Source organism: Gallinula chloropus, assembly GCF_964237585.1.
Source record: "Gallinula chloropus genome assembly, chromosome: 5".
Classification (NCBI taxonomy): Eukaryota; Metazoa; Chordata; class Aves; order Gruiformes; family Rallidae; genus Gallinula; species Gallinula chloropus.
The window spans coordinates 8,012,346-8,029,118 of record NC_140090.1 but is presented as its reverse complement, the minus strand read 5'-3'; the positions used below and the strand labels follow the sequence as shown (position 1 = coordinate 8,029,118).

General features: G+C 42.3%; 1 protein-coding gene across 1 annotated transcript in view; it reads right to left on the bottom strand.

The window, feature by feature from the left end:
- NCKAP5 (NCK associated protein 5) overlaps window positions 1-16,773 on the bottom strand; it is a gene marked incomplete at its 5' end in the record, with an annotated part of 361,891 nt that overhangs the window by 208,441 nt on the left and 136,677 nt on the right. Inside the window, one exon of the mRNA XM_084264849.1 lies at window positions 6,845-6,904. Within this exon, the coding sequence (XP_084120975.1) occupies window positions 6,845-6,904 (60 nt within the window). The remainder of the gene's footprint in view (window positions 1-6,844; window positions 6,905-16,773) is intronic.

Genomic DNA, 16,773 nt, shown 5'->3' with positions numbered 1-16,773 from the left:
AACAAGCGGAGCCAGAACACACCAAAACTGAGGTCTGAGCATCGCCGCCTCTGCAATGCCAAGTACCAAGCACCCCGTCAAAACCCAATGTATTTTTAAAACACTGTGCCTAATGCCTTCCAACGCCACAAAACCTAAATCCCAGGGAAGCCAGGAAGGGTGCACACCCTCAGTTTCTCACCGCCGTTTCCAATGGCTGCAGCTCCCTCTCCTGGTAGAAAGCCAGAGCCAGGGATGCCACCAGCCTGGAGAGCGCCTGGAGCTTCCGACGTTTGAAACAAGGGAAGGGATGTAAATTCATTTCAACAATTTACTGTGGAATTTGGCGAACAGACAGGTCTCGGAAATGAATTAACCAGGAAGAATAACACTGGTTCTGAGCAGCAGCAGTCAGGGGCTCAGTACTTCTGTTTCCAGAGCGAGCGAGAAACCAGGCATATTTTTGTTTCACTGGAAAATTTTGAATCGTTACATTCATAAAAGCCTTAAAACACAAATCCTGAAAATAGCTATATATTAGCAAATTTGAAGCAAACAACAAAAAATGCTCAAGAGACACAAGAAGAGCTAAAAAAAAACTTTTATTGTAAGACCACTGAAGGTAAAAGTGCGATGTTGTGAATGAGGACACTGGCCTAATGCAGTATGAACAATTAATGAGGTCCAGGAGCATTACACTCGGCTTGTAAAGGATTTCAATAACCATTACTGAGGCCAACTACTACTAATGTCACTGCGCTTCCGTGAGGGCTGTATGATGAAGTTTCTAAGAAAAAGGAGCTAGAGAGCACGGCTAAGGGTGTATTTACACTGAGAGGATGGCACAAGGGTCAGGCTGCTTCTTTCCAGTTTAGGATGTTTAATATTAAACAGGCATTTTAAAACGGCAACTTTGCCTTTCTCCCTGCTACTTTCTAATTAAAGCACAGATAGATGTTTTCAGATACCCAGAAGTTGGGAAAGACTATTTAGCCTTTTGTATCTCATCTTTAACACTTCATTTAATACTAAATATCATCTATTTTTGAATGACCCGGGTGCTTCTGCAACAACAGCCTTCCCAGCTGCTGGAGGCAACTGCAGAGATTCATCACGCCGGTGACAGCGAGTGCCTCCGCGCTACTGGCAGTACATTGTGCTGCCATCTGTAAGACCCCAGTTCAGGAGCAACCTCAGGATTCCCCCTGCTCAGTAAAAACAAGGCACATAGTGCAGATGTTAGGAGCTGGGCCTCCGAACATGCTGACCATGCTCCTTTTCAGAGGGCTCCCTGCTAGCTGATTAATGGGGCAGCATTAGTATCAGCCATGGGGCTGACCACCCAGCCAGGATGGTGGCCAGAGACAAGAGTCCCTTGGCAGTGCTAAGAGCCAAGACAGGTAAACACAACTACTGAGAGAAACATGGAAAAAGCACCATTCCCTACAATCACATGCTGCTGCTGTAACGGTGTATTTGCAGCTTCCTACAAAAATTACAGAGATTTGGCTTTCTATTTTCAACTTCATTTCCCTCAGCTCAACAAAGCATCATCAAGCCAGGGTCTGATCTCTTTCTTCTCAACCAAAAGCTTGCAGCTACGTTAAAAGTCTATACTGGAACAAAAGAGCAAACAACTAAAAGTACAAAACAGCCTGGATATGGTCAGACTTTCTATTGATATTAATACAATTTCAATCAAGACCTTTTCTGCACCTTAACACATCCGTCTCCACGTGAATGCTCCAGTTCAGCAGCGCACAATGAGAAGAGGCAGAGATCCTTTCAAAGCTGACTGCTTTACATGTTTGGTTTCACTCTGGGAAAAAGACTGCTCTGCACTTCCTCTGGTTTTGTGAGAGTTACATGTGTCTAAACACAATACATTTAAGAAAGTTGTAACAAGCAGAAGTGACCCGGATCCCAGTAATAATGGGATATCTTACTGACAGTGCAATTTTTTTTTTTCTGACTTTCCTTTTTACTTCTTCACTCTTTATTTAAAAACTTGCAGCCTCTACTGTTTTATAGCAAAAACTGTTTGTAAAGCAAGAATTGTGCTGATCGCATCGAAACTCATTAATATAACTTGTTTTTCCATTATTAGCACCATCTGAGCCTGTTGAAAGCCTTAACCAGGGCTTTAATTTTTCCACAGAGAGCTTTAAATTAATTAGTGGTTTACATGCTAACAAAGAATCTGATACATTCATAAATCAATCTAATGCAGAAGGATTACCAGAGGGTGGAAACCTATTCAGCAGGGACCTCACATTCACTTAACATGGTGGGTTTCTAACAAAAGGGTGCAGGTGTGGAATAGACGGGTACCGGGAAGAGCCCATGATAATCACTTTGCATCACTTAGGGACGCAGCAGGACACATGGTAAATCAGAGCCCAGGGCCCACCCTAAGTGAAACCCATGTAGATATAAAAGGCAGTAGCATCCCACTTTAACCTTCACAGCTAAATTGCCAGAGTGGTACAATTTCTTTTGTGGAGGTTACAGGCCACTGAACTAATGGGAAAGAGAGTGGAATTAGAGGGCTTCGATGCAAAAGTACAAACTAACAGAACTGTGTAAAATAGATGTAATAAAGGTATCAAATTAAAAATGTAACATTTTTTCTGGGAAGTATTAAAACAGGACATGCATACTTTCAGTTCCTTTTAGGCTTTTAATCTAGGTTTCTGCTAGCACAATACTTTCCCAAGAGAATGCTGCTGTGTAACTGTGGCAGCGTTTTTCACGTGTTTTTCCTAACTGGGCACTGTTCACTGTTAAGAAAATTTCACAAAATTGAACATTATTCTTGGTCTTGTTCAGTGTACTGAAGGTCCAAAGTGATGGACTTTAAGTTAAGAACAAAACAAAACAACAGGAGACTTGGATGACTAAAGCAGTTTTCAATCTTGACTCTGTTATGAAATAAACTTGTGATCTATTTTGAAAGCCGTTCATTAAATAATGGAATCTTTGTCACCACAGACACCTGCACAGTCTTCATCGAATAGAACAGTAAGAACTGTTCACATATGATCATCTTCTTTGCCTTTACAAAAAGTTAAAATACCCTTGATGAGTCAGAAGAAACATGATTAAGAAAACTGTGAACACGCACATTAGGAAATGAAAGGCCAGGAGCGACAGGAGAGCCACCTGGCAATCGAAGCTCAGTGCTGCTGGAACTTTCAGTAGATGGATTGGTATTGGAGTAATTGTGCATTTTGATAATGAATAATCAATATTTACTGATGGCGGTTCATAAATTGAGGAAACCTAAGCAACTGTCAGGTATTACAGCCTAAATTTATTCAGTTGTCCTATTCAAGTAATTTATAAATACTCACTCAATCCTATATACAAGGTATCAGATTTTCTATACACCCAGGTGGAAAAAGCATATTACAGGTTCTTCATGTATTTTTGGTGATAAAGATTTCTCTTGAAATGAAATATCTTCATTTAATCTTCTATAGTACCTTCAGTAATAACCTACTTCCAGTAATAAATCAATCTGGAAAAATGTAACTCTGGGACATATTAAAAACCACATTTCTTCCCGGGAGCACTATGGGGCAGACACACTGGTGTCAGAGATGGTACATACTGCTGGATCTTCAGCTTCACCTGAGGTCTATGAGGAAAGTGCATTTCATCATCACTCACCATGTTGTTCACACAGATGTGCAAACACATTTTTGAGCAAAACCACCACAAGTTAAATAGTTTCTACAGCATGTGCTCTGTATCTGGTTTTTGCTATGATTGTATGTAGGCATCCACCTCACTGCAGCGGGCAGACCTAAGCACCAGAAGCCTTTCCCACCCATTGCTTCTGAGAACCACGTGTAAAAAGGCAACAGCTGGCTGCAGGTTACAGCAAACGCTGCTTGACAACCCCCCGGTGCAGGGAAGCAAAGCCTAAATAGCATACTGTCCTGGGAAGGCAAGAGGGAAGAGCATCCACAGCCTTCTCACAACGAGATCACAGAGGTGCCAAAGGGGGAGCAGGAAGGACAGGGCAAACCCACCACACCATGTATCCCTCCAGCACACACCCAGACCGGGCACACGCTCCCCACTCTCTGAACTGCTCACCCCAAAATGGGTGCGGTTTGACATAACATCACCCCTTACCCTCATGACCTATCTGTGACTGCAAAAAACAATTAAAACATATTTTCTAAAAGAAGCATAAAACATTAGCATGGTATTCAATAAGCACAGCTCCTCAGGCTCTCTGCCCTCCACCCTGGGATAAAGCCCGGGGATAAAACCCTCTCCAAAAGAGTGAGTGAGCCAGGAAACATGGCATTCAAGGTGGCATGTGCTGTTCCTGTGCTCCTCCCGAACAAAGGGGTTAGATTGTCACCAAGGTGGACTAAATGGCACAAACAACAAAAAAGAAAATAGGGGTAAGCAAAGGCGATTAGCTAATTAGTGATTAAATAAAGCTGTGACCTGTCACTGACTGTGTTGGCAGGGGGGCTGCGGGGGGTGCCATCCCTTTTATCCATAGTCTCAGCTGGTGACAGCACAGCAAAACCCCTCAGGCGCCCTGTGACTAGCTGGTACCACAGCCCAGCCAGCCCCAGAGGACTCTGTGCCATCTCCAGGTGGATGCTCATCACATCAAAAAGAGCAGCACATGCAATTCGGTACCCTGCAGGCATGCTGCCAGCTTTCAGCAACTTCTCCAGAGGAAGCCTTGCCATTTGCCAAAGGCCTGCTTGCTCAGAGCCCCTCACCAAAATTTTGCTGTGAATCTTTCTAAAGCATTTGCCCCAAAACTGGTGAGTGCTGCAGGTTCATTGTGGGACAGCCCGAGAACGCAACCTGCACAAGTTGCTTCATCTCCGGTCTCCTCTGTGTTCAAATACTCCATCTCCTGGACCCTCACTGCTTTCATACTGTTCACAGCCCAGAAGTTCATTAATGTTAATTAATAACTGCTGTGTTTCATATTAAAATCACCAGTTCTGAGCTCTGGGACACAAAGAAGTTTCCATACATCAACAGCTTCAAAGCAGTTGTCTCTATGGGTGCACTCCTCCTCAGCCACATTCGAGGATAATTGTGGAAATTACCCCTCAGGGAAGAGGGAAAAACTACCTAGTATTTACCTTGGGGAAGATTGCACCCCTGGAGAGCTACCTATCAGCTCCTAATGGGTTACAACACTCGGCCTCTCGAGAAATTATACAAAATTACCCTCTGGTTAGCAGGACTATGTGATTAATCCCATAAACCCACAGTAAAATGCACAAGAAATGTCTGGCTCACGAGATGAAGCTACAAGGTGGGTGCATATACCGAAAGGTCTGGAAGGTTAATCAATATTGCTCATTGCATGAAGTCTTGAGTTATTCCACCAAGTGTATTTTACACTCAATACATTCTAATATTTCTATGCCTCCAAGGGAAAGCCAGGTTGGTTTTTTCTTTTAAAAAAGAACATTTCAAATAAACAGCTCTTCACAGATTTTGAAAACTGCTTATGCTGAAAGCTAAATTGCAAATTCAAAACCAACACCGAATCTCTGCCATTCTTCCTCAGTTTTCTCTCAGTGACTGACTCTTGGGTTACAGCTTAATCAAGATTCTTTCTCAGTTCATGCAGGACCTGTGTCCCAACACACCAAACACTACCCAGCAGCCAGTTGTCCCGACTACTTAGAAGTCCATTGCAAAGCCTTCTCCTGGCCAACCCAGCCATGCTGCAGACCCTCAGCAGCTCCCACAGCTGAGCTGGGCATGCAGCACTGCCTCGGGATGAATCACCAGTATCTGCCTGGCCAAACCCCGCTCCTTCCCTTTACCCCCAGGCAGTCAGAGCCCAGAAGCAGCTGGTCCAGCACAGCCCCCCATGAGGCACCACCAGCTCTTCTGGAGCTGCAGGTGGCAGGATGGGAGCTATATATTCTGAGCTGGTTTCTCATACCTACCACTTACATCTTTCTGGATCTTGTTTTGTTGTATTAATCACTAATAGTGATTTATAAAATATGCTCACTGGAGACTTGTGGCATCTAAAGGACCCTGCATCCCACAGCTAATGGAGCACTCGCTCCCCAGGGACCTTCTAACTGATTCTCTCCATTAACTTAAACTTTTGACCAAATTCCTTCTCAGCCAACTATGCTACTTGCTCAAATTAGCAGCAACTTCCTGAGTACGTTCAAGGGGACTGTTTGGGTTTTAAGGTTTTTGAACAGGACTGCTTTATGCCAAGGAAGCCTAAGACAATTAATTTGAAGACAAGGACAAACAAACTCCTTAACAGATGGGAATTGTTTCTTAGATATTAAGTAATTAAACACACTCAGCACATGTTGCTTCTAAAGAAAATTGTTTTGAAGAGATAAGGCACTCTATAAATTGAGATTTGCAGTTAACCAAAAATCTGCCATTTCAGCTTCTGCTTACAGGCGTAATCTCATCAATTGCTCTGTGAAAAATGAAGATATAAGGAACATTACATGATTTACAAAATTATCAGATTGAGGGGGTTTTAAGCTCCCATGCCTGGATTCCTCCATTTTTCTGCAGTTGGCTAAGATTTAACAGGGAAATAAATCAAGACATTTTGATGTGAAATTGCCTTTCTGTGCTTGCCTTCCTTCCAGTAAGCACCAGCAGCAGGGAGAGGGAAAAGGCTTTCCTCTACTGTAGCTCTTCCAAAGAACCCAAGCTAAGGAGAGTCTATACTTTCCTCAGATTTATGCATACATCATTGGCCACCCATCTTTACGTCCAAGGCGGCCTTAATGCTTGGTGACCACCTTCAGCAAGACAAAACACACCCGAGGCCAGAAGCAGTGAGGGAAGAACTGCGAAGCGGCGCGCTGCCGCAGCTTACCATTGCTCCTTCACTCTTACTCTGGGCGACTTCTCGCTGCAGCCGAGCCACAGACAGCTTCTCCCTACGGAAAGAAAAGCACGTGAGTAGCGGTTCACTCCTGCCCATCGCTGGGGTAACCCTCCCGGCAGACCCTGCTCTCCTCACCACGTTTCTCTGCCACATTTAGCGGGTACTTTGTTGTTTCATTTTGTGGCAGCTTGACAGAACGGTCAATAAATCAGCTGAATCTAAATATCGTTTGCTCCATTCAAACAACAAAGTAGCTCATCACACTGGCGATATGGAAACAGGCTGTACAAATCAGCGTGCTATTTATTTCCCTACAGCCTTGCACACCGGCTTCAGTTTGCACTACACAAACACAAGCTGGAAGGCTGTTCACCTATCAGTAAATGTATGCATGAAAAGGAAATTAAAAAAAAAAATCTGCTCTCTTCCTAAACCTACCGCACTGCAGTTTGTAACCACTGAATTATTACTTTTTGAATTAGCCTTTTCTCATATAAGATCCCTACCCAAATGTCTGGCTTGACTCAAGTAGCAATTAAGTCGCTTAATTAAGGATTTGGCAGTAACAACACACTTCCACCTGAAAAGTTGTAAGGCATGAAAGTAGGGTGTTCGAATACATAGAAAAGGAAAGAGTTTTGCACAGTGGATGGCCTGGAAGAAGGCAGCAAGTACCAAGTATGTGAACTGCAAAACCTAGACAGTGGCAGGTGGTGCTGGGGCCAGCCACGGCAGGAGGGGGTATGGAAAGAGGAGAATTTGCTCTGGAAGCTCAGCAAGGCAGAAAATATATTACAGAACAAGCAGGACTTAAAACAATCTACCATAATTTTAAAAGGATTTAAGAAAAACAAAGACAATTTTTTCAAGGAGGCTATTTTTAAAGAAGAATATGTATTTTTGAAAGGAAACTACCCTGCAGAAACATCAGAGGAATTTATCAGCACACGAAGAATTTGTCAGTACACAACATAAATTTGCACGTGAATAAATTCTTTTCAAAAGATGATCAGCTTTGGAAACTTCCAGTAAAGGATTTTTAATCAGAATATATGCATTTTAAGTCTGAAATTTTCTATTTACTTGTCTTTTGCCCAGAAACTACTTGGTCTAATTGGAAAGACAGACCTGAACTGTCCCAGTGCAGCATCCCGGCACTTCCCTGGGATATTTAAATTCTCTGCTCCCCTAACTACTCAGTGTAACATAAATGTACGAGTGCCAGTGGCTCAGGCCTGCTGAGATGTGGCAGTGGGCAGGCAGCATCTGCCCTTCAAGGGTTGGCAGAACTGGCCTTGTTTGCCTGTGAAGGGCTCCAGCCACGTGTCTGCTGGACATGCCACCCAGCAGCTTTCCTGAGCCATTCTGAGTTAGGAAAGAAAAGCTGCTGCTGTGCACTGCAGTGGAGAATACAAGGAATCTCCCAGCTCTCACAGCAGGGGCTGGAGACCCCCGTCCCACAAAACCTGTGAAGGTGCCCAGCTGGGGCTGAGGGAGGACCTGGCAGCAGTGATCTCCCCAGGCTCTGTAGCTGCTCCCATCCCTGAGTGGGCCAATCAATAGAGCTAAACACTCTGTGATACTGTATCCTGATCTTGCAGTAAGAGTAGCCTTTAAACCACATCCACAAGCCATTTCTCAAGACCCATCTCTGCCGAGGCAGGAAGATCTACAGATACCTGCCTAATTACTGTGGGAATGACAGCACTCCTGTCACCCAGCCACCGCTCAGCATATGCTTGGGTCACCAAACCAGCCCTCCCTCCCCGTTTCAGCAGCAGGCGTGGTATTTCAGGGAAGTCTCCCTAACAGTCCCCTGCCCCCACGTGCCTGCTGTGCCCCCCCAGCACTCCCTACGCAGCTGGCTGCTGGGCACCCTGCAAGCACAGTTAATAGCAGACACTGCTAATACTGTGATCTGTAAACACAGACGATGTCAAAACCACTGAAAAACGGCAAAAACCTGAAGATGACACAGCCACAGCCCAGCAGGAGTTGCCTTTGTGCTACTCCAGCACAAGATCCTCGTTAGTGCATCTGAGAAACTACTGACAATTGGGAAGTGGCATGAGTACAACACTGATAGCCTTGACACAAGTATCCTAAAAACTGCTTCTAAAGGACACACACCACCCTCCCTCTTCCTTGCTCGGATACTATCACAGGCAAATTACAAAAGTGGTTAATCCTATTTTAAGGATTGAGTTCATCTGCTGAAAATAGCCCGTTGCATTTTTGCACTGCTTCAGCGCCCTAATATGTTTTAGTGGAAAAAGTAAGCATAGCCTTCAAGGGGGGTTGAGTTTTTAATTGCAAACCAAATGCCTAAAGATATTTTATAAGAAAAGATTCAGGAGAAAAATTAAACAAACAAAAGAACCCCACAAATCACTCCTCCATATACTTCCTGCCAGTGGTCTGCATAGATTTATTTAGTCACTCCTCCTACATGAGGAATGCTCCTATTTACTTCTCTCCATGTTACCTCCAACATAAAAACAGTTCCACATTTCTGGAATCCTGGAATTTTATCAGAGTAAATTCCATTCGTGCTCTATCCGCAAAGAGGGCTTCTCCTAACTCTTCCCTCTCTGGGTGAGGTTCAGATAGCTTCCCTTAGTCATTTTCCCAGCAGAGAAGAGCAAAGACTGGTATTCTCACGCTGTGTCTGTAACATTGCTGCCGTTAGGAACAGAACCACCTTCCAACAGAAAATCAAATAAAAATCAAAAAGAAACCTATCACGTATGAGAAAAAAACCTGAAACAGCAGATACAGAAGAGCCATCTGTTCCAATAAATAAATTAACTTTGAAGCAAGCAAACTGTGTGCTCCCACTTCAAACAGAGCATCTTCTCCCTCCCACCTGCATTCCCCAGGTGAAGAGGCTGTGCACTCACAGCCAGACCTCCACAGACAGTTACCTCCATCCAAGCAGGATGCGTGGCAGAGGCTCAGCGTGCCTCTGGACCACAGTCATCCCAGAGATCACCCCAGAGACCTTCATTTGTGACACCCTTGTCCCACTGGCCGCAGCGAGCCACTTCCCATCACCTCTGTGCAAGTGTGGGTCGGTGTAACATAATGGTAAATACAACTAATGCAACAGAACCCATGAGTCAGCAGCATTTAACACCAACCTGCAGTGTTGGAAGTTTTCATGTAATATGCATGACAAGAGAGAACAAGGACCCTTGTTTCTAAGCACAACCAAATAAACCTGTTCCTTACCACCCACCATCTCAGGCAGTTTTGATTAAGACAGCAACTTCAGCGACTGTTCTCAGCCCCCATTTTTTGACACGGTGTTACAACTGCATAAGCATTTTACTACGACTGAGCTGCAAAAAGAAGCTTCTAGCTGCTTTAGTCTTACAGATGTTTCAAATGCAAAGAACATTTGACATGCAGCTTAAAAGTTAATCTTGTTTTTATTAATCTTTGCTTTTAAACAGGAAAAATCAGTAGCATTACTTTGTTGCTATAGGGGGGTATTTTTATTTTTAATCAAGTATGTTTCATCCCTATAGCATGATTAATTAACAAAGATAATGAGCAACTATAGCCAACCTGCAAGAAAGCAAAATCTTCTCTGGGGATTAAATAAACTAAAACATGTTCATTGAGAAGTTCTCATGTTCGCTTTTGAAAACCCACCAAATGATAAAAGGTTTACAAAAACGCTCTTTGAGAGCACAGTTTACGCTCTTAAGTTTGAATATTTGCATTGTAAGTGGCAAGATTCCCAGCCAAGGACTTTGAAAAGAGATAACTAAAGGAGCCAAACAAGGATTCAATTATATCCTCTCCAGATGGAACCAAGCACACAAGTATTCACTGTGTGGATGGAAGAAAGATACATTTCAAGTCTCAGAGTCACAAGTAGACATTGCCATAGCTTCCTCTAAAATACAACAGTTTGAGGAAAGCCCATTTAGCCTAAGAAAAACATAAATGTGCTAAACAATCCTTCAAATTCTGTCCTTAAACCAAAATTGCTCCTTCACTCCCACTTCCCATCAGACAGACTCATTCAACTACCAGACAAAAAAATCCCTGTATCACAGGAGAGTGACAGCTAACACACAGCTCAGGGCTTCACTGCAGAACTGTGATACCTGAGCTTCTCCCAGTCTGTGGAATAAAGTCAGTGCAACCACAAGCCCCCACCTATCACATCACTTTGAACAAATACTGACACTGTTTTTGATGGCAAGAGGTACCTCACATCAAACACCACACCAGAAGTTACACTGGATGCTTGAAGGACTTCCTCTTTCTTAGTTCTCCTTCTTTACATTGGTAGTTTACATTGACACGACAAGACAGAAAACTCTGGCAGTGAACTTCAGCTTCCCAAATTTTTAAATAATGTGTTCATTTTCCTTTTGAAACCTCCAATTCAGGAGGTCTTTGCTTCACCATGTAACATGGAAAGGTATTACTTAGAACAGCTTCTGAATGAAGTTATTAAATAAAGATTCCCTTAAAATGTGCTGAATTTTATCCATTTATCAAGGACTCAGCCATATAGAATCCGGCTGTATTTTCAGTGGTTATTAATTAATTTTACAGTTTTAATGAAAAGAAATATTTTTATCTCTTTAATGAAGAAAAAGAACATGATCAAAACTCAAAAAGAATGGAAAATGTTTTAAGAACATCATCTGAAACATAGATTAATGCTTCAGTGAACCCTAATGCCCATGATCCACCAGGAAGACAAGAGCTCTATCAAACCCTGACATTGTCCTTTCCTGTCTTGATCACAGACAGCTACACCAGCAGCTCCACGACCTGCCAGCATCTATAGATGGGTCCTGTATTTTCAACATTGACACATGAAGACTTTAAACAATTCCTAAGTTATTACTTTCCTAAAAAGGGACTTAATGAGGACAAAATTTAATAGGTATGACAGCTTCCAAGTTACTCATGCAATTGTTTCTCTACATCCAATTTTTTTGCATGATCAAGAAAGTGTTTTCTTTGTGTTTCATCCTTCCTTGGAAACTTTAAATCCAAACTAATTTCATTTAGAAGTGGTCATTTCTGCACTACAAAATGAAGCCCATCTTTTCCTTTCATTTTATGACATTCACTATTTGTAAAGCCAGAAAACAAGCACTTGAAAACAAATTTCCAACATTTGTTTTATTTCTGGTGATTGTGTCCAACCAGAGTGGCCAAGCTCTATGCCAGCAAGTGCTTCTGTGGGATATTCTGGAGCAGAGAATGTCAACCCAAGTTTGAATTCAAACTATCACTGTGAGATGCAGAAGGTGAATAAATGCTTCATTCATGCAGGGAAAAAGCAAACAGGAAAATGAGACTCGGAATCTGAACTTGCAAGGCATCCCTAACCCTGTGCCTTAGATCCACTCCTTATTCACCACCTACCAAATTTATTTCTCTTCCCCCCACTCCTTATCATCCCAGCATTGCTTTTCAAACCAACCAGAACAAAATCCTGCTAAAGATCACGGATCAAACACAGCAGAGTGCTAACAATTGGGGCAGGGCGCTACCCTGCGCGGAGAGCCACAAGCCCCAGCTTCTCTCAGTCCCTGGTTTTCCAGGGAGGTTTCCCATCTGAATAGCAGGCTTGACCTCACTGAGTCTATGAGATCTGACAAGGGAACAGCCGAGGGTGGAACGGCTGCAGTGAACTAATGCGCCTCTTTCAGCTCCTATAGCGCCGGCCGCGGTTAGCGGGGCTGCAGCCTTCCTTCCTGCTGAAGATCACGTACCGCCCAGGCACTCGGTGCTCCACAAATGTCAGCGTCACATGCATCCTGAAACTGGTCTTCTAGAGTCTCAAGGGTTTAACCAGACCTGGCAATAAAAGAGTCACCTCACAAAGAAACACCCACTGCAAATTTAAAGCTGAGCAAGGTAGGGGCTTTATTTAATTATTTTTGCAATAATTGCCAAGACTGGAGTTACAGCAACGGGCGTACTAACACTGTCATGCAGATAGATAGCATGAGCCACCAGCAAGGCACAGGCTCCTATTTATTGCTAATTTATTTGTAATAAAAGATAAGCACACAGAAAATGTAATTTACAATAAACTTTTCTTGTACAAGACATGATATTGCCAAATCCAGACAAGCAAAACAGGTAGTAACTTATTTAAACTGTATTTTTTTTGGGTGACACTAACAGTAAGGAGAAAAAAAACTGCAACAGAATTATAAGTATAATCAGAACTGGGTATCAGCAATCCCCAGGGGCTCCTCACCAATTTCCAGTGGATTTTAACATATATGAAATCTGAAGCAGAAGTTCAAAGACTACCTAGAATCTTTCCAGAAGCACCCAAACAAGACACCAAATCAAAAGAAATACCATGGGAGAAGATCACAGGGTAACACAGGGCTGTGTCACGTACCCTGGTGAGGAACGTCGTGGGGGCACAGCCTTCATTACAGAAGCAAAAGGTTGACTTTGGCTAGGGAAGGGAGGCAGAGCCATGGCAGAGAAACCAGAGAAGGAAATGTTATCAGGAGTCCGTGGCAGATTGTGATGGGATTGTTTAAATGACAAATTACTCTCTGAGCACCAGTGCAGCAGCCGAGGTCAGCCGGGTGCTTGATCATGGTAATTCTCCTGTCCTAAGCATGTACATGGGGATGGACAGCGATGCACTTTCACCTGAAGCATCTTCTTCACATTGGTAATCTTTGTATCTTTTTTGACATTTATTGTTTCCAGCACTGAAATTATGGATGCAAGACTGCACACTTTAATGACTCACTGGTACTTCAGATAACATTTCAAATACATGTATTTTTTCATGTTGTGGGGGACAGCCTCCTTCTACTATTAGCTCTGACTCCACAATGCAGCCCACCTCTCACATTCTGTATCGATGGTGGCCAACAGTTTCAGGCATAGTTAAGGAGGTCTAGACCCAAAGTTAAAAATTTTGGGTTTTTTTCTCTCAGGCTTTGACATGGCTTTTAACCTTGATAATGTAAAAAAGCCAGAAAAGCCATCAAGTGAAGAGGAAAACCTTTTTGAATAGACACCGTTAAATAACATTCATAAGTAATTGGCTAAATAATAGAATGACAATAACTAGAGCTACCAATCCCCTTCTTTCAGTTCCTTGACAAGACATGGATATGACAATACCATCACAAGCAATGCAGTTTCTTAAGTAAAAAAAAAAAAAACCCAGGCAAAAAAAGTGATTCTTTACCTATGACACACACATTCAGTTGTAGGATGGAAGATTAATGTCTGTACAACACAATGCCAAGTCACTGGGATAATTATGAATTATACCAAGCAATCATTTCACCAATCTCCTGGAACATCTCACTTATGACCATTATTCAAAAGATAATGGATTTGGTTGCAATTTTTTTTAGTCAGATGTATTCCTCTGAAGCCTTACTTTTGGGCTGAGATTCCAGGTGGAAGAAGAAAATAGGTGAGAAAAGAAAGCTATTTTTTTAATGAAACACAAAAATGGAAGAAAAAATCCCACATTTTCCTAATACTTTCTAAAGCCTGTGGACAGCAGTCAGAGATAGTTGAAGATTTCTTTTAAAAATCAACTCAAGTGCAAAAGAGTAAACTGCAGCAGGCAAGGGAATTGCACCTGGGAAGCAACTTGAATGTGACATCAAGTATGGAACAAGTATCAAACACCTAAGTGCCAAGAAAAAACAAGTAAACAGACTACAGTATGAAACTCTGAAATAAACCTGAAGTAGAGGCTTTCATATTACAAATGGTCCATGCATTGTGCAAAGCTTGCATTTATTGAAAAGCATCATTTTAGGAGGGCCAACTTCTGCACAGATTTGCTCCCTGTTCAAACACACTGATTCAATACACCCCATAAACTACTAAACCACACTACTACAAATAAATGAGCAGAGAATCTGTCCCACAAGAATTATTATTAAAAGTGATCTATTAAGCACTGTTACTGCTAACCATTGCCTCTGTTCTGTGATCCACACCATAAAACACCCAGCAAAAGCAGCCTGACAAATTCACACTGCTTTAGTTTGGAATTTCTTGACATAAGTGACTGATTTATCAATTTTAATGTTACATTAACAGTAGTATTTGGATTTAATGCTGTATTATTTCTGCCAATAAGTTGCAATCCAAGAAACATACAGTGGGAATTTGTATGATCCAGGCAAGCTGCCAACTTCTCAAAGACATATCATCATGGAAAACCTCAGTGTTCAACCAGGTCAAAAAAAAAGTAAAGCTCTATTAGAAGTCAGTTTGGAATATTAATTCAGCAAAAGAAACTTAAATTATATTAGAGGCATCTGTTGCACTGGGTCCAATCCTTTTCAAGGAAAGCTGCCTGCTCATCTTTTCAGGTGCTAGTTTAAAACACGTTATACAAACAACATCTGTTTAGCAAAAGCCCTAAAATGCTCTAAAACGGTGCTGAATCTCTGCAAAGGCTATAATTAGCACTTTTGTAATTAAAACAAACTAGTAGCCTTTATCTTCTTTTTGACAGCATCCTCTGAGCCACTGCATCATTCTCATGACCTTCTGCAGTACAAGTCAATGTGGAAAGCAACTTTTACACTGTCCCTTCACCAGATCCTCCTGTACGAGCGTGTGGTCCAGGAGCTGCCCTTGTTTAAATGAGACAGTAAGGCAGTGAGACTGGTTGGATAATGAAAGAGGAGCAGGGCCATTGCTACACAACAGTTTGGCCTGTGGGAGGAAGGCAACAGTTTAAGCCACCACCTTTGCCCTCTTATTTCCAATGCACACCAACTGCCACTCTTCATTTTGCATGCCCGCAAGATGCTGGAGAGAATTCACTGTGAACCCTGAACCTCTTCAGCCATTTCTAGTGAAAGAGAATTCCTTTTTTTTTCCCCCACTATGCCTGGTCTCAAGAAGACCTTGAGAAAACAAAAACAAAGGAAGAAACAAGCAAACAAGGCTTTCTTTTCGCCGAGGACTTAAAAGTTGAGCTAACAAATCCCCCAGCCACTGGCTGCTCATATGTATTTTTCCTCTGGAGATTTGTCACATGGAGATGATGTGCTGTGGAAATTCTTTTGAAAGGATATGCATTTCCCTAAAGGACTTTTAATGAGAATTTATTGCTCATGAAAGATTCAGGATTGGCAACACTTCACTCTTCAGTTAATGATCTTTGTTTATTAACATAAAATGCATCAACCTTAGCAGGAGTTTAACTTTCCCAACCAATGCATCAAAGCATGAAAGAATTCTCACTCCTTCAGTCTCATCCCCTGAGGCTGTCTGAGAGGGTGCTAGCTGGAATTTATATGGTTGTCCTCCACAAAAACGAAGTCAGAATCCTTGTTTCACATAAGACTGAAAATCATGGAAACATTTTTCCATACCCAAAATTACTCAGACATAAACTAACAGCAAGAAACAGCAACAGGCTGCTGCTGTTAGCTCTCACAGTGACTACTCCTTCCATGCAAACCTTTTATCATGAACAGAAGATCTCTCCTTAGTCCTAATCGCTCCTAAATTCCATAAGTAACAGTCATGCAAAGTGCTAATTCCACATGCAATCAGTATATTATGACTTTTTGAAACTCAATGAATTTGCAAGAGGCCATGACTGGGTCTGTAAAGCTGGGATCCCAGAAACACACCGCTGAGCCACCTCTCTGTTTCTATGAAAACAGATCAGCAAAAGTGTATTCCTTCAGGAAGAGAAGGATGTACTGCATAACTGAAGAAAAAGGCACAAGACCCAAATACATTGTTTTGGACACTAAGCCAAACGTTATTTGGACACTAAGCTCAACCAAATTCTTAGATCCCACTGTTTCCTTCCTAATTAGCTTTCCTTCTGCTCTGCCTGAGTGAGCTCTTGCTTGTCTGTGGGTACATTTAGAAAGATTTTCTGTTTTCTAAAAGCTTTTCAGTTTTGC